At 39.6% G+C, this 27,159-nt stretch overlaps 4 protein-coding genes across 5 annotated transcripts in view; 3 read left to right on the forward strand and 1 right to left on the reverse strand.

Moving 5' to 3' along the window:
* Positions 1 to 9,206, forward strand: part of atp2a2a (ATPase sarcoplasmic/endoplasmic reticulum Ca2+ transporting 2a) — a 33,065-nt gene extending 23,859 nt beyond the window's left edge. The window contains exons 11-21 of one of the 2 annotated variants that reach the window (XM_042488854.2): positions 710 to 841; positions 941 to 1,060; positions 1,169 to 1,387; positions 2,236 to 2,571; positions 3,190 to 3,410; positions 3,558 to 3,760; positions 4,530 to 4,615; positions 4,700 to 4,833; positions 4,943 to 5,060; positions 6,352 to 6,472; positions 8,473 to 9,206. In XM_042488854.2, the coding sequence (XP_042344788.1) occupies positions 710 to 841; positions 941 to 1,060; positions 1,169 to 1,387; positions 2,236 to 2,571; positions 3,190 to 3,410; positions 3,558 to 3,760; positions 4,530 to 4,615; positions 4,700 to 4,833; positions 4,943 to 5,060; positions 6,352 to 6,472; positions 8,473 to 8,486 (1,704 nt within the window). In that variant the 3' untranslated portion in view covers positions 8,487 to 9,206. Of the gene's footprint in view, positions 1 to 709; positions 842 to 940; positions 1,061 to 1,168; positions 1,388 to 2,235; positions 2,572 to 3,189; positions 3,411 to 3,557; positions 3,761 to 4,529; positions 4,616 to 4,699; positions 4,834 to 4,942; positions 5,061 to 6,351 lie in introns of both variants that reach the window. The other variant, XM_042488853.2, reaches the window with a different exon arrangement.
* A 1,231-nt stretch (positions 9,207 to 10,437) lies between these two features.
* Positions 10,438 to 15,640, reverse strand: anapc7 (anaphase promoting complex subunit 7). The gene is made up of 11 exons (XM_042488054.2): positions 15,431 to 15,640; positions 14,526 to 14,712; positions 14,228 to 14,347; positions 13,841 to 13,952; positions 13,565 to 13,718; positions 13,327 to 13,469; positions 12,996 to 13,113; positions 12,714 to 12,910; positions 12,399 to 12,623; positions 11,600 to 11,750; positions 10,438 to 11,507 (listed from the first exon to the last, which is right to left on the reverse strand). The coding sequence occupies exons 1-11, from the start codon at positions 15,529 to 15,531 to the stop codon at positions 11,318 to 11,320; spliced, it is 1,698 nt and encodes a 565-aa protein (XP_042343988.1). The 5' UTR covers positions 15,532 to 15,640; the 3' UTR covers positions 10,438 to 11,317.
* A 997-nt stretch (positions 15,641 to 16,637) lies between these two features.
* Positions 16,638 to 24,105, forward strand: LOC121944412 (ubiquitin-conjugating enzyme E2 G1-like). The gene is made up of 6 exons (XM_042488194.2): positions 16,638 to 16,828; positions 20,026 to 20,128; positions 20,228 to 20,325; positions 21,720 to 21,898; positions 22,021 to 22,128; positions 22,226 to 24,105. The coding sequence occupies exons 1-5, from the start codon at positions 16,786 to 16,788 to the stop codon at positions 22,105 to 22,107; spliced, it is 510 nt and encodes a 169-aa protein (XP_042344128.1). The 5' UTR covers positions 16,638 to 16,785; the 3' UTR covers positions 22,108 to 22,128; positions 22,226 to 24,105.
* Positions 24,106 to 24,246: 141 nt separating this feature from the next.
* Positions 24,247 to 27,052, forward strand: LOC121944411 (protein FAM216A-like). The gene is made up of 5 exons (XM_042488193.2): positions 24,247 to 24,414; positions 24,504 to 24,535; positions 25,737 to 25,867; positions 26,037 to 26,163; positions 26,239 to 27,052. Exons 1-5 carry the CDS (start codon positions 24,335 to 24,337, stop codon positions 26,406 to 26,408), a joined length of 540 nt encoding a protein of 179 aa, XP_042344127.1. The 5' UTR covers positions 24,247 to 24,334; the 3' UTR covers positions 26,409 to 27,052.
* The last annotated feature ends 107 nt before the right edge of the window (positions 27,053 to 27,159 follow it).

Consider the following 27,159-nt stretch of genomic DNA (forward strand, 5'->3'; position numbering starts at 1 on the left):
ATGAACATTGGATTAAAAACAAATTGACAAGAGAGAAGGGCGTTTTGGGAGGCCTTTTTTTTTGTGGTATATTTTGTCAGTGTGGATAAGGGGATGAAGTACCTTTTACTTCAATAAAAATACAGATATCTTATAAGAAAATGACTTTGGTAGAAGTTAGCTATTAGAATATTAATTGAGCAAAAGTCTTAAAGTATCTGATGTTTTCTATACTATTTTCTGTAGTATCAAAGTACTTGTTGGTAATAAAAAAGCATGTTGTCAGAATTTTGAGAATTATAAAGTGTATTTCTTTATATGTAAAAGAAAATTAGATATTTTTTTTTACAACTAGATGATTTAAAGAAAAAAGTTTCATTTTCCCCTCCTTTCTTTTTCTATTTTATAACAAGCAACTGAAATGTTTCAGGGAAATATATTAATGTAAAAGTTTACATTTTATTTTAAGATATGCACAGGAGTAAAAATGAGAGTTGGCAGAAATATAAAAACTCAAGCAAAGTACAGATACTCCCAAAAAATACCAAAGTAATGTGTGTGTTAAAGTATTATTACTTTGTTACATTATATCACTGTATTTTGTTGAGTATCACTAACAGATGTATGGTACCAAAATCTAATCATTATCTGCCTGCTTAGTGTGACATTGATGTGTTGCAGTTGCAAGGTTATAGTAAAAATAATTGCATGATTGTTTCTGCTATTTCAGGTGAAAGGTGTGTACGAGAAGGTCGGGGAGGCCACAGAGACCGCGCTGACCTGTCTGGTGGAGAAAATGAATGTCTTTGACACTGAAGTCCACAGCCTGTCCAAGATTGACAGAGCAAACGCCTGCAACTCAGTGAGTGACAGCAGCTCCGTCACCTGCACACGCTGCAGATTTCCACTGCTCCCACTCAGCAGGTTTTTCTCACTCTGTCTGTCCTGTTTGTCTGAGCAGGTGATCAAGCAGCTGATGAGGAAGGAGTTCACCCTGGAGTTCTCCAGAGACAGGAAGTCCATGTCTGTCTTCTGCACCCCCAACAAGTCTCGATCTTCCATGGGCAAGATGTTTGTCAAGGTACACTGAGAGAAACATGTCCGGAGGACCTGTCAGTGGCTCTGCTCTGGATGCCCGACAGTCCGCTACCATGTTGTGAATATTTCATTCCTCTGCTGTTGCCCACAGGGAGCCCCGGAGGGAGTTATCGAGAGGTGCACTTACGTCAGAGTCGGCAACAACAAAGTTCCCATCACCAAAGGCATCAAGGAAAAGATCATGTCTGTGATCCGTGAGTACGGGACAGGTCGTGACACCCTGAGGTGTTTGGCTCTGGCCACACGAGACAGCCCGCCAAAAATGGAGGACATGATACTGTCCGACACTGCCAAATTCTCAGAGTATGAGGTAAGTATTAAATTATTTTTATTTAATATAATGTCTGGTACAATTGCTTTGAATATGAATTGGAATTTATTATCACACAAGATGTGATTTAAAAAAAAAGTGGATAATAAAAAACATAGCAAAAATTGTGCACGAGAGGTTAAGAAATCTGAAAGGGCTTATAGTAAAAACATCCCCTCCAGAATTAACAATCTATTCAAATAATGACGGTAATTCCCTCCCTAACATGAAGATAGATAGATGGAATATCTTAATTGTCATTGTACAGATGAATACAATGAAATTCAATTGCACTGCCTGACCGGGGCTCAAATGGAATAAAAGGGCATAACAACATAACAAACAAACAAATGAGTAGTTATAATAATAATCAGAAATGGAACAGACACATAACACATCAACACAGCTAATACATTATTTACAGCACAGGTGGGTTTTTTCATGTTATAATAAAATTAGCTGTTTTTAGTTTCTACTCAGTATTCATCTTTTTAACAAGTATTTTTATTAGATTTTTTTTAACTGCTTGTATTACAGCAAAAAACAAACAGTAAATAAGTAAGGTCCAATACATAACATTCATAGCAAGGCATCATCTTAATAAAACTGCTAAGACAGGACTTCAGATTGAGTGTTTTTTAAGTACTAAAAGAAATAATCAGTGAATAAAAATGCTACCTAAACAATTATTGATGGTCCAGAAGATAGAAAAAGAGAAACGGCAAATGAAAATATACATAATTATGTTGCCATCAACAACAGAAACAAAGGTGGAATATTTTCCTTTAATTGTAGGGTATTCTTTAATTAGCAAATTTTCAGTCATGTCTTTGTCTCTCTGCGTCCAGTCTGACCTGACCTTCGTCGGCTGTGTCGGCATGCTGGACCCTCCCAGACAGGAGGTGGCTGCTTCTATCAAGCTGTGCCGCCAGGCCGGCATCCGCGTCATCATGATCACCGGAGACAACAAGGGCACAGCTGTGGCTATCTGCCGTCGCATCGGCATCCTGACAGAGGAGGACGATGTGGAGCGCATGGCCTTCACCGGGCGAGAGTTTGACGAACTCTCACCCTACGATCAGCGCGAGGCTGTGACTCACGCTCGCTGTTTTGCCCGTGTCGAGCCTTCCCACAAGTCCAAGATTGTTGAGTTCCTGCAAGGATTTGACGAGATCACTGCTATGGTATGAAGTCTGAGTTTCTCGCTGATCTTTATTTATTTATTTATTTCTGCTTGCCACTGAAAAGATGCCTAACCGATGGAGAGAATCACATTAAAAATAAGAACCCAAGCTAGTATTTTTGATGAAAATTGGTCAAAATGGCTTAACCAAATGTCCGCTGTAAGGCCTAATTTTGTATTGCAGCAACACACAGATGTTATGGGCATATTTTCCAACTTAAATTATGTTTTTTCTTTTAAGTAGATTTTGTAAGTAAATGGATATGCGCTTTTGCACGTGTAGGTGTGTATATGCCTGCATATGTTCATGTATGTGTATATGGATGTATATATGTGCAGATTTTGCTTTTATTTAAGAGGGACCTTTCCCTAGTTTTTTAGTTAATTTTGGTTTATCTAAAGCATGTTTCGTGTTTGCCGGGCACATACGTATGTGTCATTCTGTTTTCAGCGTTCTTAAAAAGAAACCCTAACAAAAAGTAAATAAACAAAAAAGATAATTCACTTGTTGCTCTGAAATTTGTGGGTATTTCTTGCAAAAACATGGTGTAAAGTGTGTGGATTTGCTTGTGTTAGAGCAAAAGAAATCATTCTTCTGTAATGAAATATTTCTCCACAGACAGGCGATGGAGTGAATGATGCCCCTGCCTTGAAGAAGGCAGAGATTGGCATCGCCATGGGCTCTGGCACTGCCGTGGCCAAGTCAGCCTCTGAGATGGTCCTCGCTGATGACAACTTTTCTTCCATCGTGGCCGCAGTGGAAGAAGGCAGAGCTATTTACAACAACATGAAGCAGTTCATCAGATACCTCATCTCCTCCAATGTGGGCGAGGTTGTCTGGTGAGTTTCCTGAGGAGCAAATGACCCAAGAATTATGTAAATTTTTGTTCTTATGATTAAGGAGGGTTGGATTGTAATAGATTGATTTGATAATTGACAAACCCCGAACATGTCATTATAGTTGCTTACTGTTGTTTCTCTTGACAGCATCTTCCTCACTGCGGCGCTGGGCTTCCCCGAGGCTCTGATTCCAGTCCAGCTGCTCTGGGTCAACCTGGTGACCGATGGCCTCCCTGCCACCGCCCTGGGCTTCAACCCCCCAGATCTGGACATCATGGAGAAGCCTCCACGTAATGCCAAGGAGCCCCTCATCTCTGGCTGGCTCTTCTTCAGATACCTGGCCATTGGATGTAAGTTGAAAATGGATAGGAAAGGAAGGATGATGTCAATTTCTGGAGCCGGCGATAGCTGTAGCCAGAGGCAGTATGTTTTGGGGTTGTCCATCTGAGTCTTGTGAATTTAAGGGCACCTTGAGGGAATTTTTCCTAATTTGGCACAAACATTCACTCAGACTCAAAGATGAACTGATTAGATTTTAATGGTTTATGGGCAAGAACAAGGTTACTGTGACCAACCTTCTCATTCAAAAATTTCACACAAATGTATTATAGGATAAAATGATGAAGTGCTGACATTTTAAATCTAAGAAGCCAAAGGTCAACTTGTACGTAATATTCTGCAAAAACACTTTTCTGGCCATTACTCAACCTCATATCTCAGAAACGGACACATTTGGTGAGATGCTGAATTGGTGACACTGATCATGGCTGTTGAAACTGTGCTGATTGTAGGGATCTTCAGTGCTGCCGGGGGAAGGTAGGTAGCTAGGTGTGTGTGTGTGTGTGTGTGTGTGTGTGTGTGTGTGTGTGTGTGTGTGTGTGTGTGTGTGTGTGTGTGTGTGTGTGTGTGTGTGTGTGTGTGTGTGTGTGTGTGCGTGTGTGTGTGTGTGTGTGTGTGTGTTTTTACAGATATGGATGTAAACAAGTGCAACTTGACAGCTGCGCAGAGGCATACAACCGTTGGCAGTATCTCTTGTTACATATATCAGAAGAATCTTTAATTTACCTCCATGTAGTTTTACAAATGAGTCATGATGATGTTTGGTGTTTTCGCTCTCAGGCTACGTGGGCGCAGCCACAGTGGGAGCTGCTGCCTGGTGGTTTACTCTCTCTGACGATGGACCTCAGCTCACTCTGTACCAGCTGGTAAGTCTGCCTGTCTGAGTGATCATCCCTCAGCTCCCCTCAGCTCTCTGCCTCCCCCTCACTCCCCCGCCTTCCTCCCTGCAGAGCCACTTCCTGCAGTGCGCCCCAGACAACCCAGACTTTGACGGCCTGGACTGCCACGTGTTTGAGTCGCCCTACCCGATGACCATGGCCCTGTCTGTGCTGGTCACCATCGAGATGTGCAACGCCCTCAACAGGTAAAGAAGTGCCTCTCGGAAAGATGGACGCTCTCATCTAGGGATTATTTCCACTCAGAGAAGGAAAACTACAAATGAATTAACCATTTGTGTTGTCTCATATGTCCAGTCTGTCCGAGAACCAGTCTCTCCTGCGGATGCCTCCCTGGGAGAACATTTGGCTTTTGGGGGCCATTTGCCTCTCCATGTCCCTCCACTTCCTCATCCTCTATGTGGAACCTCTGCCTGTGAGTTTTACAGAATCAGTTTTTTCAATGATGGCTTGATGGTGCTGTCATTTTAAGAGGAAAGGTCTGAAATAAGCTGGCTGCTCTACTTAGTTACTGCAGGTAGAGTTTCAGGAGTTATGTGGTCTTATGTGCCCTCTAGTGGTTGTATGGCTCTATTACAAACATGCAATAGAAGCTGATGGGTAAAATACAAGAAAAAAACACTGTCATATTTCCTTTATTAGATCGCTCACAGCAAGAACACAGTGAGGAGACAGGAGTATGATGTCCCAATAAATGTCCCCAGTTTATAGCTAGATGTTGCATCACAGTACATGATATGGATCTTAAAATATGTAAGTTCAACATTTTGGGAAATACACCTCTTTGCTTTCTTGCTGAGAGTTATATGAGAAGATTGATATCACTGTGATATCTGAACCCTATGACTAAAGTTGTGGGAAACAGCGACCCTTTCTCCGTCCAAAGGTAAATATATAACCCACCTACCAGCTCCTCTATAGAGCTCACTAATAATATGGTGGACTGTTTCTTGACACTGTGACTTCCTGGGGTCTTATCCTCACTTTGAGGTTGTGAGCAAACTAGCTTCGATTCCAGCCAGCAAGAAAAAGTCCCCCACATATCTCCCTGTAAACTACAAATGATCATTTTTTACCCTCAGCTTATTGTAAGGATTAAAGAGGCCCTATTATGCTGGATCATATTTGCATTTTGGGGGTCTACTAGAATAGGTTTACATGCTTTAATGTTCAAAAAACACATCATGTGTCTCATACTGCCCTCTGCTGCAGCAGCTCTGTCTGAGCTTATGTCCCGCCTCCCGAAAAGCCCGGTCATGCTCTGATTGGTCAGCTTGCTCACTCTGCATATTCGATTGTATTTGTTACATTGTGATATCACAAAGTAAACACTTAAAGTCAAACGAGCAATTTCGGGCAGTTTGGGAGCAGTGTCTTCTGAGGGAGAGAGAGCTCCCTTTGGCTCAGACTTTTTTACTTAGGAGAGTTTTTACAAGCACAAAAATGCTACACAAAACAACAAAGAAGGGGAAAAACCCAAAAGCATAATAGGTCCCCTATAAGTCACTATGCGACCAGACTCCAATACGCACACCTACACACCTTGTGGAGCTTCCAGTATGTACTGCAGGGTTGAATATGATGGTGACCTTAGGAAGGGTAGAGGTTTATCTCCAACAGGAGTTACCTGTGCGGACAGCCATGTCACCTCATGTTGTTAAAAAAAAAGCAGCTGTGATGGTGAACGTTGTCATGCTCTCTCTCAGGTCATCTTCCAGATCACCCCTCTGGATGCAACCCAGTGGATGATGGTGCTGAAGATCTCCGTGCCCGTCATCCTGCTGGACGAGCTGCTAAAGTTTTTGGCCAGGAACTACTTGGAATTTGGTAAACAGCTGGAGAAGCCGGCCAGAAAAGGCCACTCTCTGTCTGCATGTGCCGAGGGGATCTCCTGGCCCTTCGTGGCCATCTCCCTGCCCCTGGTGCTGTGGATCTACAGCACCGACACTAACGTGTCCTCCGTGCTGTGGCCCTGACTGACTCCAGCACACCACCCTCCCTGTGCACCAGTGTGACGTGGACATTAACACACACATCTAACACAGTTACATTAACGCAGAACAACTTACAGTCAACACCTGCACCTGCTCTGACGCTGCTGTCAGATCTTTTGTATTTAGGACATTTTCACCGATACATATTTTTGGGCGGGGCGCCGGGGTTTAGTCATATTTTGATGACTTTGACTGACATTACGACCACGTCTTTTATTTTACCATCATGCTTTTCTCTCTCTCTTGATCCCCTGTGTTGAACAGTTAGAGAAGCCTACCGTGTTGGAGCTGTGTGTTGAGCTGTACAGAGAATTTACACTATTTTATGATAATTAATATTTTGTAATTTTTGGGAGGGGCTGTGGGGACGAGAATGCTGGGTGTGAAGAGAATGTAATATTGAGGACCGTATAGTACTATACTAATTTTGGGGGCAAAGATTTGAATAGATTTGCCCCAGCGTGACTCTCTACAGTCATTTTTTGAGCTCCATGCGTCGTCATTCATTCTTTTCTGCATTAGGCAGAGCACAGCTACCTCAATGCTGTAATAATATGATCATTACTGTCCATTTGTCGTATCAATCATTTCATAGATTAGCACCTGAAGTGTTGAGGTAAGCATCATTTTCTTTTGCAGTAGAGACAAAGCCCTCACACACATTTTTATGTTCTTTTTTTAATATATATATATATATATATATATATATATATATATATATATATATATATATATATATATATATTTCTTTTCCTCATTACTGGAGGGAAGAAAAGACAAAGACATGTTACCAGTTTGATTCAGAGCAGTTTTTCTTTTTGATAAAGCCTGTTGTAAAATTTGTTTACTTGAAGAAAATACAGTTTTGTCTTGATTTTTATTTTTACGATTTGAGATTCAGTCTCAACTTTCAGTCTTTGATTTTGCATCTTAATAATCTTTATAATGTATGTATAATGTGCACATACTGTACTTGAATATGTAAAAAGGCACCAAGAAGCTGTTAGTCTTATCAACTGAGCACAACGTGGATGAGCGGTCATTGGAAGAGTCTGTATATCTGTACATAGCACACAAAGTAGAAACTCTGTATAGATTTTTTTTTGGTTGTTGTTGATGTCAAAATGCTCCATACATTTACACTAGTTTACTCAAGCTTGGTCTAAGCCTCTCTGCATGCCTGCTCCAATAATATCAGGCCAGCGAGTGCTTTGATATTCTTTTTATTTTAAAGCTAATTGTTGTTTCTTCCAATGCCTTCCACCTGTTTACCTGCAGAGTGAGTACACTTTAACCTGCATGCCAACTAGCGCTCTCTTATGTGGTTGCAGCTTTGCAGTCTGTCATTGTGAACGTGACAGCAATGACAGCTCCTCATATATTTTGATAGGACTAGCAGTTTTCTAAAGTATACTTTTTAATGGTACAAGAGTAAGAGAAGGTGTTTGAGAGTTTGTAAATGCCTTCAATGTCACTAAGTGCCAGGTACACACTGAGGAGAAATAGGAGCCTTTTGCATTTTGAACCGGCACTGTCACAGGTGCCGGTTATTTTTGACTGTAGTCTGGCAGCATGTTTTGGCAACTGGCAGAGACACTGACATTTAAGTGCCCCCACACCATCACAGGACGTGGTGTTTTTATTTATATTTTTAATTGCATTTGTCATTTTATCTAACTTCTGCTTGCCTGTAGCATGGCCTTAATATATTTGCTCTTTTTTATTAAAGTATGTCTTGATGAATTTCAGTGATTTGCTACTCAGATGCGTTTACTTTGGCCTGTGATTCTCCACTGATGTGATCTCTTCCTCTCTCTTCTTTTTTCTTTGCAGCAAAGGCCAAGTAGGCCCAACCTCTCTTCTAAATTCCTTGCAGAAACTTTGGTTTTGTTTTGTGTTGTGCATGTGTGTTTTGGGGCAGCACATCTTTACAAGAGCTGCATGTCAAGTTAATTAATATGAAGACAGAGGCTCGTAAAGTTCCTACATCGTTTTTATAGAATGGCCATGAATAAACGTCTGATGAAAACTAGCCAACGCCACCTCATCAGTCCTTCCATCCTCCTGCATGAAGAGCCTTAGATTACAATTCTCATGCCATCTTTTTAGACAAAGATCTTAGTACCGTGTACAGCAACTTGTACAATATTCCATGGTGCATGTCCGCTGAATCAGCCATCTGTTTTACCAGACTTGTGTAATAGACAATGTATAGTATTGGTAAATAGAATAGACATTCGTCAGATAGTACAAATGTTAAATAAGCTCAAAAAAACAGTTCATCTTTCCTAAGGAAATACTTTTATGGAATATTTAAAAAACTAAACAGCCTTTTTTTTCTGCTTTGCACTGAGATGTGCAACATGTTTGGAGCAGATTTTGCCATATCTGGGAAGGTGGATGTGCAGCGGTGCAGTGATGCATACGCTTTACCATGAGAACGGCAGGCAGTCCCTCCGCTGGCATTTTTTGCCAAACTGCTGTACTGTATTTTCAGAGATGATTGTACAATGTATCACATGAACTTTGGTTTCAGGTAAATAAAACTGTCGTACATGAAGAGTTTACTCACCATGCTTCTTGGTGTCATTTGAACAATGTTTAATGTAGTGTGTTGTCTACAGCTTTAAATAGTAACTTTGTTGTTGTCCGTATTTGTTTTTCTCTGTGTAAGTGACTACTGCGAACAACAATTTTTGAAGTTGGTCCAATATTAAGCAAAACCCAGCAGTGGCAGAACAAGCTGCAGTGTAATCACTTGGGACTTTTGTGCCCCCTCGATGTTTGTCCACTGAAAGTGCTAATTATTGCCGCTGACAGGCTCAGATTATTATTGTGTCTGACAACATTGCAGAAAGGATCCCAACAGAGATAGACCTTTTTTGTTTAACCAAAAACAGCCTCGAAATTACCTTTGCCAAACCCATAAGACTTCATTTAAATAAACAGTCATTTTAGCATGTATAGAGCCGGCAGATTTTCACATCCAACTGCCTAATTTAAGGGTTTATTTTAACCGAACCAGAGTTGGCGATTGTTGGAACAGAAAGACAAACCAAGAGTTTTTGTGAGTTTTATTTTGTTTCTATTAACTTTAAATTAAGTGGGTTAAACAATGATAAAATTTATGTTTAGTTAATGCGGGGTCTGGTGGTTTTGGCAATGGTGATTTTGAAGCCATTCTTGATTAATTGAAAAAAAGTTTTACTCTTTTAACAAAAATGTCTATCTCTGTAGGGATCCTTCCTATCATGTTGTCAAAACACTAATCTGAGCCTGTCAATGAAAGAGAGGAGATGATTCGCTGCAATGGCTTAACGTGGGCACATACTCTACCAGCTGAGCTGAGGGTCACACCAAGGGGCCCCTTTTCTTACATTGCAGGACAAGGCTATTGAAACAGAGAGACAGTTTTGAGATCTGAGATTTTTCTTATATATCTTAGACATTAATCTGAACTTGGAATCTAACAATTTCATTGGTTTTCTTTAAAAAATAATGTAATGCTGATATACAGACCTCCTGTATATACTTTTTTAATTAAATCCCATAGAATCAAAAAGGCCTCAAGACCCCCAAGGAAACATTGGAGGCCCCGAGCAGGGGTTGGGAACCAAACTTCCCAATTTACACCCAAAGCTTTTATGGGTGTAAATTGACTAATATGCCCCTAGTGATAACATTTTTTAATTTTTCTCGCTCAAACACTTCAATAGCAATTATTTCCAAAAACATGAGAAACAGGGTTGAAAGACCTCAATCCTTGCATCGAAGAGAAACTGGACTACTACATTCATGTCAAGTGAGTGTGTTAATAATTTTATTATACACTTTAAAAATATGTACAAAATACTATAAACATTTATCTTGAAATGGTTAAGTAACACTTGAGTCAATCATAAGGTTATTTTTTTGTACACAGAAAGGCAGACACCATACACCGAAGTCAATATCATGTATGTTACATGACACATTCTCATGTGACAAATTAAGATGATGTATTATAAATATGGTACATAGTCACTTTTTCACAGACTCCCTGTTTTCTGTCAGAGAAACAAAGTTATTCACAGCTGTTACTGTGATCCACACTTTGCCTTCTCTGCAGCAAACAACTGTGAGTCAGGCTCAAACATAACACTAATTTTAAAAAAATCCCCCAGTCCCTCCAATAACACATGTGGAGGATAACTCCAGACATTATTTGGCCTGAACAAAATCTCTCATCAGACCTTTTTGATTCTGACTATTGCTTCTGTCTTTATTTCCCCGTACACATCGCCCAGGAGCTGCTCTGTAGTGTGCTCAGAAACTCAACCTCAAAAAGGATCCAGAGTGGGTCGTTTCTGACACACTGACACTCCTTTTGTAATAAGTATATTTAAGTTTTACTTTGCACTTCCTGGGACAGTGATGCGTTTATTCAGGTAGCCATGGACTGCTAAAATTAAAAAGTGCAGAAAAAATAACCAAAATAGTGTCAGATATTTCCTAATATTCACAAATATTGAGCAATTGAGTTGTCTTACAACAGAGTTTGACTCTTGGGAGTTCAGTATCTGCTGTTGTCAGAATATTGAGAAAAACAGCATTAGACGCGCCGTTGTCTTGTTTGACGACCCCGAAGGCCGAAAGCTCCCCACAGGTCACAGCAGTGACTGTGTATTGATGGCCGGGGTCACTGCATCCCAAACCACTGTTCCTGATCGGCCCACTGTGCCGCTTCGCTGTCGCTGCCCTCCAGATCGCCGTCCTCTCCGCTGCCCTCCATGTCGTCACCGTCCAGCTCCACCGTTGCGTCTGTCGGACTCTCTTCCTTCTCCATCTTCTGCATGCCTTCTAAGGACTTCTGGTCGTTGGGATCCAGACTTGGAGAAAGTAAAAACACAATAAGTGGCAGTTAGAAAAAAAAAATCCTTATCTTGTTTTAGTTGGTATGCCCGTCAAAATCTCCTCTTACCTTAGTGCTATGCTGTACTGATCCATGGCCTCTTGGTAATCATTAACAGCCACCAGGAAATCTCCCAGCATTCTGTGCAGGACACAATCACTCTGATTGGCCAATGCGTTCCGGAGGAGAGCGATCCCTTCTTCATATTTCTGTTCTCGACCTTCACAAGAAAAAAAAAGGGACACAATCGTTTCAACCTGTACATCAAAAATTCATTTCTTTATGTCATTTAAGGTCCAGTGAGACTTAACGGGATTTAGTGGTGAGGACTGCAGACTGCAACCAGCTGAAACTTCTCCTGGTGATAAATTCTTTAGTGTTTATTGTTTAGGAAGTTCTTACTGGGAGCCATGTTATCCAGAGGTCTCTTACTCTCCAAAACAAACTGATTTAAGTTGGTAAAAACACTGAATAAAGCAGTTTTCACTTTAAAGAAATCAGTGTTTTTCCAACGCTCTTGTTGTGGAGAGGCCAATGGCAGACGCAAAAACGCTAACGACCATATCTAGAACTGATCTGTTTGATTTTTCTGTTCTGGGCTGCTGTGAAAAAACATGGTGGTATGACATGGTGATCTCCATCGACGAGGACCTGCTCCCTATGCAGATATAAACGGCTCATTCAAAGGTAACAAAAGCACGACAATTCTTATTGTCAGGCGATTATACACTAAAGAAAACATACTACATACTTATTAAATTATATTCCATTTCTGCCAATATATTCCCCTAAATCCTGCACACTGGACCTTTAATACATTTTCATTTCTGGGAGCTATGTCACTACTCTAGCTTTTGTTTGTACGTACTGAGCAGTTCAGCCTTTTTCACCACAGCCTTGGTGTAGTCGGGTCTCTGGGCGAGTGCTTTGTCCAGCAGAGTTTTGGCTTTCTCCTGAGTCACCGGGTCTTCCAGGCACACCGTGGCAAGAATGGTCAGAGTTTGTGCATTGGCTCCTAGAGTCTTATAGATGTTATTGGCCATCCCCATGGCCTCTCGAATCCCATTGGACGCCAGGTAACAGTCGATCAGACCTGTGAAGGGACACTTCTTTTTAACTAAAGCTCAAGGCGAGCAGAATGGAAATACGCTACATCTGAGAGACAGAGACTTTACAAACGTGCCTTCATAGCAGTCTAGTCTGCAGGGAGCCAGGCGCATGGCCTCCCTGAAATGGATGATGGCCTCTTGGACTCGCCCCATGTTTCTCAGTGCTGCGCCCTTCAGGAGGAGAGCCTGGACACTGTTGCTGTTCAGCTGGATGGCCTTTGCTCCCAGGTAGAGTGCTCTGGAGTAACGCTTGCTATAAAAGCTGTGACAACTGAACGGAAACAAATTCAAAGGATTATAAAACCTATGATAATGACATTTCATGTAGCAGAAAAAAAGTAACCCAAGAGACTCACCCAGAGATCACCCAGGGTTCTGCGTGCTGGTCAGAGATATTAAATAATCGTCCTCCCAGGACTTCAACATCCTCCAAGTGTCCTTCGCGAGCCATCAGGTAGCCATAAACATCCATCCCTGCAAGGGCAAACAACACTTTACCTAAACAGCAAAATCTCCCGTGTTTCCATGTGTCACTCAGGGCGGGTTAGTGTGAAGCTGGTGCAAACGTGCCGAGTCCACAGCACAGATTGTGAGGACAAAACAGGCTGAGCTGTTTAGGACAGATGCTAAGGAAAGACATGAAAGTTAAAGAAAGTGACATGCAGGAGAAGAAAAACTGCAGCACACCTTTGATGAGATACGGGTCCAGCATCTGGGCTTGCTCAAATTTGAGAATGGCGTTCTTGGTGTCACCTGCCCTGAAGTAGACGTCTGCCAGGCTCACCAGGAGGTCCACGTTGTCCCGTAACAGAGACTTCTTCTCAAGAGAGCTGAGACAAAACATATAGTTAAATAAACAAGTCTGTCCATTAAAAGAAACGGTAATATTCAGTCATTTTGTATAAAACATCACTGCTCTGCTCACCAGATAGTGTTGATGGCTCTTTGATTGTCCCCCGCATGTATGAAGGCATAAGCTTTGATCCAAACAGAGAGCCAGTCCAGGTTTGGGATACTCTGGATCACATCCATAGTCATCGACGCCACTTCAGCTCCTTTGACTGATAAAGAGAGAAGTCCTAGAGGAAAAAAAAGCAAAACTTAAGCAGAGCTTTGGTGAGCATGTGTGTGTGTGCATGCATACAACAACAGGTTAAGTGTTGTTTGTTGGATTAAGACATCTCTGTGTGACCATGCATACCGATGATTGCGTCCAGGGCGAGGGGACACTGTCTGAGGACCTCTTTGTAGCTTGTCACTGCAGAACGCTCCTGACCAGCTTTCCTGTACAGGTTAGCTAGCATCATGTTGATCTGAGGCAACAAAGAACAATAACATTCATTTTATCACAAGTCTCTTTAAAAAACTAATGAACTTAAACATTTGCAGACCTAATGCTAAACATTATGTTGTTATTGTTGTGCTTTGGTTTGTGATTATGATACTATTTCAGATCACTGCACATTCACATGTCACTGATCACACACAGTGGAAGCCTTCTAATAGCTTTGCAGCATCTCTGAGTTAACAGACATGAAATATGTAGTGTAAAAGATTTATTACAATAACTATAACAGAATCAGTCTACCTTTGGTGTCCTCTGTCTGGACGGGATCCCATCAAGCACTGCAATGGCGTCTTTATCCAGTTTCAAAATGGTGTAGCACTCAGCAATCTTGTATTTTACCTCAATTTCTGAGGGCAAACTCTGTAAAATCAACATTAAGTGTAATTGTAATTGTTACCGTTACCTTTCATGCCAACTGTCTAAGTCGGTTGTATTTGTCCCTCAAGGCCCACAACATAATATAACATCATCATCGACACAATAAATGAAATACAGATGTGTTATCTTGAACTCTACTGAACAGCCTTATCTGACATACCTGCGCCTGGATGTTAGATGCAGCTCCGCCAGTAGAGGTGCGAACTTTAGATGTTTTGCTGAGCACCTTCTTCTGTTGCAATGCCATACTGTATTTGCAGGCAGCATTACGATATTCCTTATCATGGAAGATGGCATCGGCGTGGTAGACCAACAGCTGGTACTTCTGTGCCGGCGACAACAGCTCTCTTGAATCAAAAAAAGATACAAATCACAAAATAACTAGAATCAGAAAAGACACAACAAATAAAACATGTATTGCATACAGGACAAGGCAATGTGTTGGTTAAATTAGCTAGCAGCACAAAGGTTTCAGTGATCTTGAGTGACAGAGCAGGATAAACAGCAGAAAACTGAGTTATTACAAACTGATGTTCTCAAAATAAAAAACCACACCACCAAACAAATGCTGCTAAAGTGTCTATTGATCCAAGGTAAAGGAGAGTAAAAAAGTAACCCAAGATTTATGAATGCTGAGCAAAAACATCCTGCTCCAGCTGTCATTTCATGCTGGATTACATCAGAACAAGAACACTGTGCTGAAACTTTGCTAGTACATAGCAACTGTTTTTAAAACCACGCTGTATTGTCAAGATAGTAAGGGATTCACAACACGTCAAGATATCTGCTCATAGCAGACACCGTTAACTGTAGTTGGAGACTCTCCATATGACTATTTCTTGGAAAGGAACAAGTACTATAAACAATGAACCCCTCGTTGCCATGATTTCTTGAGACCAATATTTTGCGAATGGTCCTTTGAATCAATAACGACATCCGATTTTCGGCTACAGTCTTTGTATCAGCTAGCTCTTTGCCATCACTGTCTCAGGCTGACAACATAACACGCCGCTGTAGCAAAGCACTCTTCAGGAAATAGACGGACCCTGTTAAGACATTACTTACGGGTTGTTATTACTCATCGTTAGCAACAAACTGCTCAATATCCGAACATTAGAGTGAAGGCCGGCGGAAGCCATATCCCGTACATGATCTATTACATTCATTTTGGATTAAGGGAAGGGCTCGCTTTAGGTTTCCGTCTCAAGTTAAAAGTTTGGGCTTGTAAACAGCTAATGCTAGCTAGCTTCTGTTGTATTAAATATGGCGCCGAACTGCCTTCCTTCCGCATAATGCTGCCTTCAGGTGCTCTTCACCAGCTCGTCGTTTAAAACACTGTGTTAATAAACATGATACTGTGCGTCTTTGAAGAACAAATTCGATTTTAACAGACTTATATTTGTTTTTAGAAATAATAGCTGGAAATCGATGGAGTTTAATTCAATTTCAACTGACGGCTAAATCTTTTTATACGCCACATGGGTTAAGGTGGGTAGCTGTTACACGTTTCCGATAATTATGAACGCATCTTTTGTATTTGCTGCAGAAATATTTTTTTTATTCAGTAAATCTGGCGTGAAGCTACTTCAGAACTCTCACTGTGATTTGGGGAAACACATGTTTGTCTTAACACATTTAAAAAAAACAATCTCTGTACAGTAGATACTTGTAATACAAACATATATGACAAATATTTTTTCAAAGCCTTTTTTGTTTTTCATGTCTGTGTGTATCACTGGAGTGACAGAAATGCATTCATATATCATGGATAATTCAAACATCTAAAATAATAGTCAAGACAAGAATATTTGGTGACATTTATTTTGGCCCTATACTTGAAGTTGCACTATTTTGTCTTAGATTTTACTTTTTAACATGCATGTTTTTCTTATATAATTTTCAATTAACATTGCTAGAGGGAGCCTGAGATCCAATTTTTTTTTTTATTGCCAATGAAAACTGCTTTGTAATGGTTGTGCACATGGTAATAAGGAACTTGAAATTTGAAACAGTTGATCCCATTGCTGAGACTTGCAGCGCAGTATCTTGTAGCTGTTCCAAATGTTACAACCCTCTCTGGGAACTGACCCCCAATGGTCCTGAAATGTCGTGCATTACATATCTTTTATGAATCATGTAACTTTAGTTCATATGAGGTTAGAAACGTCACGAAGAGCATTTCCATGTTAGTGCCTGTTGATTTCTGTAGAAACGTCGCCGTCAACACTCACATATAAACACACATAAGTCAACTGCAGACGCGCATGCGCAGAGCTGAACCCAGCAGCTGAACCTTGTGTCAAAACACAGAGGGAAATCAGCAGCAGGCAGCGCAGGATCTCACCTCGACTCCAGCCTTAGCCCGGTTTTATTGGAAAGTATTTGTTGACACAAAGTCATTTCATTTAAGTCCGCGTACCATGACCGAACAATCAGCATTACTTCTTCGAAAACAACTGGCAGGTAACATGAATTAAATATTCTAAGCAAACAGAGCCGATACAGAGGCTACCTATTTAGCAGCTATCGTTAGCTTTTTTGATAGCGACGCAAAGCTATGTTTACGCCATAGGAGTAAGCTCTGAAAGCTAACCCAGCAACATAATGGACTCCTTTATCGCTGCTGCACAGTGTGTGGCTTTGCTTGGCGAATTTCCGCGAGAAATTAATATATATTTATATATTTTGAAGTGTTTCAGAGCAAATATCATCTGAACCAATACTGAATCGCAACGCTAACCTTGCTAGCGGGCTAGCAAGTTCGACATTAGTTAGCTGACGGAACAAAGGAATAATCAGTCCAGGGATTCATCTGCTCTGATGACTTTAGCTTTGCTAATGATAGCCATATATATCACGAGCCTGTCATAGACACATATGCTACTATATAAGTCGTAAGTTGATTAAAATTACAACCTGGCCACTCAGCTCTTTAAGATAATATCTAACGTTTCTGATGTGAAATCTGGCTCTGACTGTACCGCTGGTTAGTTAGCGGCTTCTAGTGAGGAGACGCATCTCTGCTCAATCCGTCAATGATGAGTTCTTGTGTTGGTTTATTTTGATAATCGCCATTATTTTTAATACTGTCGATGGCAGTGGTGTGTCTTTTCGTATTAATGCCGGGCACATGGACCCCCACACCGATATGCCGCTGATGTACAGCTGCAGTTTACTGACAGTAGCCTTCAGTTCAGCGTCTAAAAGCCTGTCTACCAGCTAGATAAACAAGGGATTATTTTAAATTAATATAACGTTTTTTACAACACCGATCGCAGCAAAATAACAAATGGTCACTTGTAATTATTATATAACGTCCATTGGAAAGAGGCTGTCAATATTAATTTTACTGATGCGCACAAAAATAAAACAAGGCGATAAAACTGTAATGCAGAGGAATAGGAGGAAGCTTTATCACGATATGATCAGGATCAATCTCCCAGACCATGTACTGGAGGTTGACAGATTATCGGCCTGGCTGATTACTGATATTTGGCATTTTGCCAGTAATCTGTACTGGCATTTTATTTAAATATTTGGCGATAAAATGTATTAATTAAAAAGCGCAAGGAAACTGTCAGCATGGGAGGAACTTTTACTTTGCAAAACCCAAGGGAGCTGATTTTATCTATTCATTTTTTATTTAAATTTCCAATTGAATTTATTTAAAAAAGTTGCTGCGAATGAGCGGTATATGATGTTGAAAGTTTCAGTTCTTATTAAACATTTGCTAAAGGCATTTAAACAAAGTTTTGTGTTTGTCTAAATTCTAAATATTGTCAGAAAGAATTTCATTGTAAATGCATATAGGTTCCAAATATTGGTTATCGGTCTCATTAACTTCTTATAATTTGTATTGGCCCTGAAAAACAAATATCAGTTGACCCCTACCATGTACATTTGATTAAGAAGTTGATATTATTTCAGAGTTTTCCCAGTTGTGCAACACAGCCACCCTGACCTACTTTGATACAGTTGGACCCACCGTGATCATGTACTGTACAGCCAGGATGTACTGAAAGGATTCAAGTATTTCCATGATTCTAAACAACAGCATCCATCCACCACTGAATCCAATGATTTTTAAAAACAAATGAGCCAGGCCAACAGCCCCTTCTATGACTGATTATGGTTTCACTGTGTGGGGTTGTGAATCACTGGCTTTACAGTGGTTGACTCAAATCAGTTCTTCAAGTTGGTGATTCACTTCAGCAGTGATTATTATTTTTGGAAACCACGATTTTATTCAGGAAACATTAGCCCTACTGTATTGAATTAACTGTTGATAATGTGACACCACAACTTGATCTTACATCTTACTTGGCTTTCTTAAATGGAGAGGCACAAAAATGACTGTTTCTATTACCTAACCAAATATTCTGACATGATGCTAAACATTGGAAACCAAATATCTCCTGATGAAACAAAAGTTAAGAGGAATGGTTATACCTTGGCCAGAAAATTAAAACAGGGGTTCAGGAGGTTTAAATCAGGATAATTCACACCTTGCTTTTTGAAAGTAATGGTGTTAATTAAAGGGGCTGATACAGTACTTACCACGTATTCATTCTGGTCAGGAGCTGTGAACCTGTATTGAACCATTAATTTATGGTGAATGCAAACTCAACATTTCCTGCAGCTGCTTTGTGGTAGAATTTGTATCAACATCAGTCGACAAAATGAGAAAAACAAAATGCTGCTCTCCTTAGGTTTACCTTTATATTCCATCATACATGGTTCATCAATGTCAGAGACTTCAGCGCAAATTCATTTTGGCTGTGCCGCGTTATCATTATCCTCTAAAAGTGTTTACTGAGCACCATTTCTCACAGCAGCTGTGTTATTTCCTCCACGTTGTTGCTGTTGAGGCCTAATATAAAATCACATCCTAATTCTTTGGGTTTAATTTTTAATCTTACCATAGTTGTTTTTATGGCCACATTAGTGAAATCTAAGGCATTTTTTCTTTCGCTTTGCCATGCAAAGACTTTTTTGTTTTTGGTTCCAAAGCATTGCTCTGACATTCACCGAATCCTGCATTCATTTTAAAGGTCCAGTGTGTAGGATTTAGGTGTATTCGTTGGCAAAATTAATGTTTAACATTCATGACTATGTTTTGATAAATGCAAAATCACCTGAAACCAAGAGTAGTCATGTTTTTGTTACCTTAAAATCAGCCTTCAAAATCTACATATAGAGTGGGTTCTCTTACCACAGTGCTGTTACGGTGGCCCAGAATGAACAAATCAAAATAAGCTCTAAATAGGGCCATTTGCACTTTCAGTCAGCCATAGTTCTACAAGACATCTGACATACGGGGGGAAATTTCAGTCATGCAACCTAGGCACTAGATGTCACTAAATACTATGTACTAGTTCTTAAATATATTTTAAAACCTACTATAAACTGGCTTAGATTGATTATCAAATTATACCAATTGACGTATTATGACCTATATCACTTTCATAACTGTCCACATGTTTCTGTCTTTTGCAAGAGTCTTGTCAGTGCAACAACAAGCAACTCTAAACGTTGAGTGCTCCAAAATCTACCCTGTAATCTTTATCTGACTGCTTGCTCACACATGCAGACCTGTAACTTTTATGAAACTGCTATAGTTGTTTTTTTAAGTGTATTGAAAAATACCTCTTTTTTTTCAGAGCTCAACAAGAACCCCGTGGAGGGCTTTTCAGCTGGTCTGATAGATGATGATGACATATATAAATGGGAAGTTGTGATCATTGGTCCACAAGATACCCTTTTGTAAGTTAAGAATTTGAAGGTCATGTCTTTGGTTGAGAATTGTATAAATGTACAATTTAAATTAACACATTTTTCCTTGCACTGTTCTTTGTGTTGCAGTGAAGGAGGGTTTTTCAAAGCATACCTAACCTTTCCCTATGATTATCCACTACGGCCTCCAAAGATGAAGTTCATCACTGAAATATGGCACCCAAATGGTAAACCCATCATCTTGAATGTTTACTTTGGGTACTTCCAATTAGTGATGTCAGTTTTGGTTAATTTTGCTTTCAATAGCCCGATATCCATTAATCGGTAACTAATTTTTAAGGAAAAAACAAACAAACAAAAGGTAATATTACATCAAATACAAGATGCGCTTTTCTTTTAGTCCATTCACTCAATCAGCTTTTCACTGCTTTATCACAGCGCAATCCATTTAGAGGGGGTGTGATTTTAATGTTTTGCCCTTGATTTTATTTTCTGCTGGCTTTGCTGACAGATTGGCATTAATTTGTATTAACATGCTGAAGCATCGGGGTTCGGCTTCCCTAATATGGCTTAATGTTGCTTTGATACAGTGATAGATGTATCAAGAAACACTTGGCCACTTTCATTTGATTTTTCGTTATTATTTTAATATTAATACTGTTTTTTTCTATGATTTGTTCTGGTGACTTACTTTTTTTGTTAGTTGGTCTAGTTTCTACTAGACCAACTAACTGTGTGCTTTTAGTGCTTTTAAGATTTGAGAGTCTAGACAACAAGCCCTATCAGGTGTCCTTTGTTTGAACTAGTGTTTTTGAGAGAAAAAAAACTGTATTAAGTGTGATATAATGTGGATGCTATAAGATATTAGATAAATATCTATTTTTTACAAGTAAAACATTAAATAAAAACTTAAAAGAAAAAAAAAAACGTAGAAGCATAGATCCCACTGCCCGCTCTTCGGTCTCCACTGGTGAGCTGGCTGGCTGCTGGCCAATGGCGCAGCTAGCTAGTGCTCGTTCTGCTGTTAGTGCTAGTAACACCATTCAAACCATAGTGGGGGGACGGTGCTTTTTTGACAGTGGTAGCTGTGCTAACAGAGCTATGAGTGACAATGTAGCAAACAATACAAAAAGGGGTTTTGCTGCTCAATATTAGCCTGTTTACGTAATGTTGCGTTTTGGGGGGAGACCAGAAGGTCGGTCGGCTCAATGTTTTTGCAGCAATACCACCACAGTTCAGGACGGCATTACTAGCAGTAATCACTGAATGAGCAGCGACACTGGCTAGCTCCCACCCAAACTGATTGGTGTACACTACAGAGTGGCGGTGGATAGCTAATCAGTGAAGCATGAATACCGTATTAGCTTTGTTGTAATACAGCATAGTGCAAGCGCTGCTGCTAAAATGAAGAGTATCAAAATTAACCTGCAGACAGACATGCGCAACCAGTCAAAAATATTCTCAGCAGTTAACTGGTTACCTATTGACATCGCATCTTCAAATCTTCATTGCCATCTCTTGGTCTGGACAATTAAATTACATTTTTGCAGCCTTTTCTTATTAGTTTTTTCTGTGATTAAGCAGAGGAGTAACATTAAATTCACGTTCCCATTCTCCACAGTTGCAAAGAACGGGGACGTTTGCATCTCAATTCTGCACGAGCCAGGAGAGGATAAGTTTGGTTATGAAAAGCCTGAGGAGCGTTGGCTTCCCATCCACACGGTAGAGACAATCATGATTAGCGTTATCTCCATGCTGGCAGACCCCAACAGCGACTCACCAGCTAATGTGGATGCGGCGGTGAGTTACACTACTTATCCTGTTCTCCTGACACCAGAAATCCTCTTTTCATTCTTGTTCTCATGGCAGATCAAGTATAATTACGGATGTGTCATTGAAAGAGTCTAATGTTGCTCCCACAGAAAGAGTGGAGGGAGGACCCTAACGGTGAATTCAAGAGGAAGGTGGCTCGCTGTGTAAGAAAAAGTCAAGAGATGGCTTTTGATTAGGAGTCAATTGTAAATTCCAGGGTAAGTAAATTCAGTTCTTTCAGCAAAGTAATAGTCACTTGTGAAACATTGCTTCTGGAAGTCATAATAATTATGATATTCACCTTTTTTTTTCCAGTTAAAGGAAATGCCTTCAGAGGGAAAATTTCAGCAAAAGGCTTTTGCACCCCTTGTTTTGCCAGTCAAAGGAATTGGTTGGCTCCAACCACGTTTCTGTGAACGGTTGTCATTTTCCGCAAGATGAGCCAATTTGAGAACCCTACCAGCGAAATTAACCTGTTTCCTACCTGGAATTGTATATTTAATTTTATTTATTTTGAAAAATTAATGATGTAAGATATGTCACTACTGTAAATTAACTTGCTTTTTTATCTGCTGCTGAACAGTTTCTACTTTATACCAGGTTTCTTATGCAATTTAGTGGTCAAGATTGTGTAAAAACAAAACGAAAACCCGTCACCATTAGGTCATCACTCGTCCTCCCCACTGAATACTTAAACCACCAGATTAATGTCGGCCCCAACCAATCTTTGTCAATAGATGTGATTATTTTCAACACCGTCATGGAATATCACTGTTGCCTTTTGTTGGCTTCACCTCCTCACAGTCTGCGTGTGGTTTAGAGGGACAGGTTGAGAACTTGAAGAGGGTTATTTTTTTCATACAGTCTTTGATTTGCTGAGAAACGGCCTCCTGTTAGCATGTTCTTGTTATGCTAGTGCATGTCTTCCAAATATAAAGCTAGGTCTCTCAAACCTGCATGATCCCCTCAAACAGCTCCGTTATGTATTGTCGCTAGCTGTCGATGTAAATGGAATGGCAAACTCAGTGATTTGAGAGCTCTAGCTTCATAATGTATAGACTTCCACAAGCGTAGCTAATGCTAACAGGAGGTTCGTGCCAACTTCTCAGGATCGAAGGGTTTCGATTAGCAATCAGAACGGTAAACCTCTAATATTCCTGAGCCTTTCCTTTAACATGTGCTCAATGGAGACATCTATTAATTATCACTTAGTCTTTTCACAACGTTGTTATAACTCATGGACAACCAAATACAGTCTGTGAAAATAGCCTAAGCTGTGATTAGTCCATGTGTACTGGTTAACTGGCGCCTGAGCTTACCTCACTTTAAAAGGTTTGGCAAATTTGACTCATTATGGTTGTTTGAATTTTTAATTTATTAACATGGAGAATTTAAGGGCTCCATAGTAGAATTAGGCTAGTCTTTCTTACTTTGTTGTGGCACATTTGGCTTTTGATCAAGGTGTGGCTAAAGAAAGATGTGTAAATCACATTCACTCGGGGGGATTTGTGGTAGATTGTTGAACTCTGATTGGTGCATACTTAGGTAATGTTATCACCTTTATGTAATCACTGAGTTTGGGTTCTTGATAGAGACTTGAAGTTAACTCGCCACTTAGTAGAGTCTAAATAAGTGTTCTGATGGGACGTGAACACAATAGCGCGTCTGGCTTTTATTTTGAAGGAATATACACAGTTGTTGTTTGGGTGGAGTCTGGAAACCATTTGCTTCGGTTCACCTTCATAGATGGCGTAGCTGACCGTTAAAGCCATGATGACATCTACTCTAAATTATGTTATACATGATTGATCTGTGACTGACATTGAAAAACCATCTTTTGGCGCATGCAATCAGGTTGGAAGGAGTTGGGTATGTTTAAATAATTGTTAGTGCATTCTGGGTGAATGTGATGTGTACAGTTAGTAGTTTTCTGTAGACTTTATGATCACATAACTGCTGTCGACATTACCTTTTTAAGTCAGAATTTTCTAACCTACCATGACCTCCTCTGACCGGTGTTCACTGTATTTGCACAGATTCAGTGCGTTTGAAATGTCATTAAGCAATACGCTCTGAAAATGGTGTGTCCAGGTAATCCACCCTAACGCCATTATTTGTTTTTGGGTTCTTTTTTTTCCATTTTGTGTCAATGCAATGTATATTGGACATGATGCTCAATAAAGTGTGTAAACAGAGCGGCCTGTTAGTTTTGTTGGCGTTTTACATTTTAGATGAGAACACGCTTTGGGTTCAAGTATATTAGCCCTCTGCTCTGTAATTGGAACCCTGGGAATAGTGTCGGGTTTCAGCGTTGGCTTCATGTCACACTCATAGGCTCTGCTGGCTGCAACGCACGCTGAGCTGATAAGCATGTTACCAGCGTCTCTGGCATATCAACAGGAAATATCTGGACTGTGACTGACCATGAGAAAGCGGGTTACATTTGTAGAGCAGCTGAAAAAAGAAAAGCTGTTGCAAAATGGAAGTGGTCACATCCTGATGAGGTAAGACAACAGTATAAGCGTTAACACATAACATGAATCATTGAAGATGATGGATTTCTTTATTTTCATCTTGATTTTTTTTCATTTAGGTCTGCAGGACCAAACCTGAAATGCACAGATGGTGAGTGAAATATTCCTTTAAATACAAACTTGACATGAATAATCCTATTCTCATAATTAAGTGACAAAGTACATTATTTGATATTTATATGTAAAAAATAATTGTACATGTTTATTAAGGACTAAACTAAACCAAACCACTTAGTCTCAAAGTAATAGTCTCTTGTCATTTCTTGATTCTTGCATTCTTTTTAAATAAAAGTGCAAAATTACCATATGAAAATTATAAGTATCAAATGTGAAGTTGTTTTGCAAACTAGCCCCTTTTATATTATTGTATATATTGTTTGATAATTAGAACAAAAAAAGGCTATATATTTCTTCTTTTACCTGTGGTGCTAACTATCAATCTAGTTTTGTTGTGAGTTGTCAAGTGTTCAGCCGTGGAGTCGTCTGCCTTCTGTCAAATTTAATGGAACTAGAAAGCAATCGGCTCGTGGTGCTCAAAGTGTCCAAAAAATAATGATTTTTGGACAAAATCAACAGCAATGTCTCTTTCCAGGTTTCATGACCCAGTTACTCAAGATTATCCACAGACCTTGTTGTGAACAGTTTAATGTAGGAACTATTTTCTTTCTACCAAATTACACTCTGCAACCTTATCACAGCACGGATTGAAACGTGCATCTACTGCTAGATTACCCGACCTTACACAAGCCTCTAGACTGATAAATAGCACTACAGGTGAGAGGAAAAATACTTTTGATTTTGGGGTGAACTGCCCCTTTAAATTTTTCATGTACTGTTTGGTTGTTCATAACAAAAAATATATTTTAGAAGGCTAATAGTACTGTATGTAAATTATTCTGAAAAGTAACTTGTAATTTTGTCTGTAAAATAAATCTATTTTAAACATCTATGAAAATATATCTGTTTTCCTCTAAAATGTAGTGGGGTAGGAGTAAAAAGTAGTATAAACTCCAAAAGCACAAGTAAAGTATAAGAACCACAGTACCTAAGTAAATGTACAGTGTTGCTTGGTAGTAATTTTTATGTAGTAGATTCACATCAGAGAAACATAAAGAGCCCATGTGGATGCACAACAGAAAAACATAAATATATAATGATAAATATTATTATACTGATACACTGAACTCATGAGCAATAATTTCCAGTAAAGAGCATTATACTTAAAACATACTGCCAAAATAACACCACAAATCTGTAAAAAGGTGTTGTTTGTTGCATGTTGCCTTTTGCAGGCTTTGAATGTGCATCTAGTCAGCAAATGAGGGAGATGCATAGAGGAAAGACTGTAAATGTGTCTGCAGGCGTCCAGCACATGAAGACAATACACATTCCCCAATCTCTGATGTCCGCCCCCTTCTTACAGGTAACCACACAGCATTGGAACGCATGCTCAAATTAGTTTTCCTTTTGGTATTTTTCCTGTCAAGGGCTTTAGGATGGGTTGAATGAGATAATTGAAACATTGCTCATACATAACAAGATTACTGTCATTCTGCCATGTTTAATCACATCAGGTCTTGTCTCTGTCTCAGCATCCAGCCCTTACAGCTGGACAGAGACGCTACCTTTGCAGTATAGCAAACGTTTACAGCACAGAGCACATGAGGCAGCAGATGAAGCAGCACTACCTCAATGTGCTGCACACATGCGTTCAATCTGGTGCGTATCTTAATGTCCCTCAAACATATTTAACCACTACCATCCATCTTATGCTGTGTTTTTTATTTCCTACAGGTCAGAATCCCACCTGCAGAAGGAGGTACGGGATTCATCAGCATAGAGAAAAGAGTACGTTCACAAAGAACGCAGAGAGGGATGTGGGAAGAGCAAATCCTCAAGGGCAGAGGAAAAGCAGCAGCACGGCTAATTCTGATGTCATACTCCCAAAAATAGTCAACAGATGACAGATTTTTTGGCAACTGGTTACCTCCTGATTTTTGCATCAACCTGTTACTGCACTAATTTTCAAATATGATTATAAATGTTCTCAACCTAGCATTGTGTGCAGTCATAGCTTTACACAGACCTGATGTTACACATATTGCACCACTGCATTTAGAGGTATAGTGAACATCATATTTTGTATGTTCTTTTAGTTAAATGTCTAGTTGTAGTAGCTGTCATGATGTGTACTTGTACTTTAATCATGCTATTATCCAAAAACACAGCAATAATAAGTATTCTACTGGATATTCTGTTGTCCCTGAATTATAGCTGTTTGTGGCAGACTGTATAAAATGGCCTCTCTAACAATTTATCTTTTATTTGGGCTGTATTAAATATTACCACTTCTTACAGAACTTGAGACTTGTATATTTTTAATTTGAGAAATATTGTTTCCACAATTTAGCGGAGCTAGTTGGAAACTAAGATCAATATGTTAATAATTTGCTTTAACTTATACCTGACACTTTGACATTACAATAATAATTGTTATGACTAACATCTACCCTGGCCTTGTGGATAACTGGTGCATTAACAGCAATGATCATTTATGTATATTTCCTCTGTTTAATCCACTAATAAATAAACCAAATAGTGACCTGAAGTATCTTGAGCACATTTTCTTCTAGTAAATAAAATAATTAAATTTTACATTTTGCTGGCAAGGACACTCTTTATGCTTAATTTGCCCTTATGACATCATTGTGTTTA

The sequence above is a fragment of the Plectropomus leopardus genome, chromosome 4 (genome assembly GCF_026936395.1).
Source record: "Plectropomus leopardus strain MGB_pleo_1.0 chromosome 4, ASM2693639v1, whole genome shotgun sequence".
NCBI lineage: Eukaryota > Metazoa > Chordata > Actinopteri > Perciformes > Serranidae > Plectropomus > Plectropomus leopardus.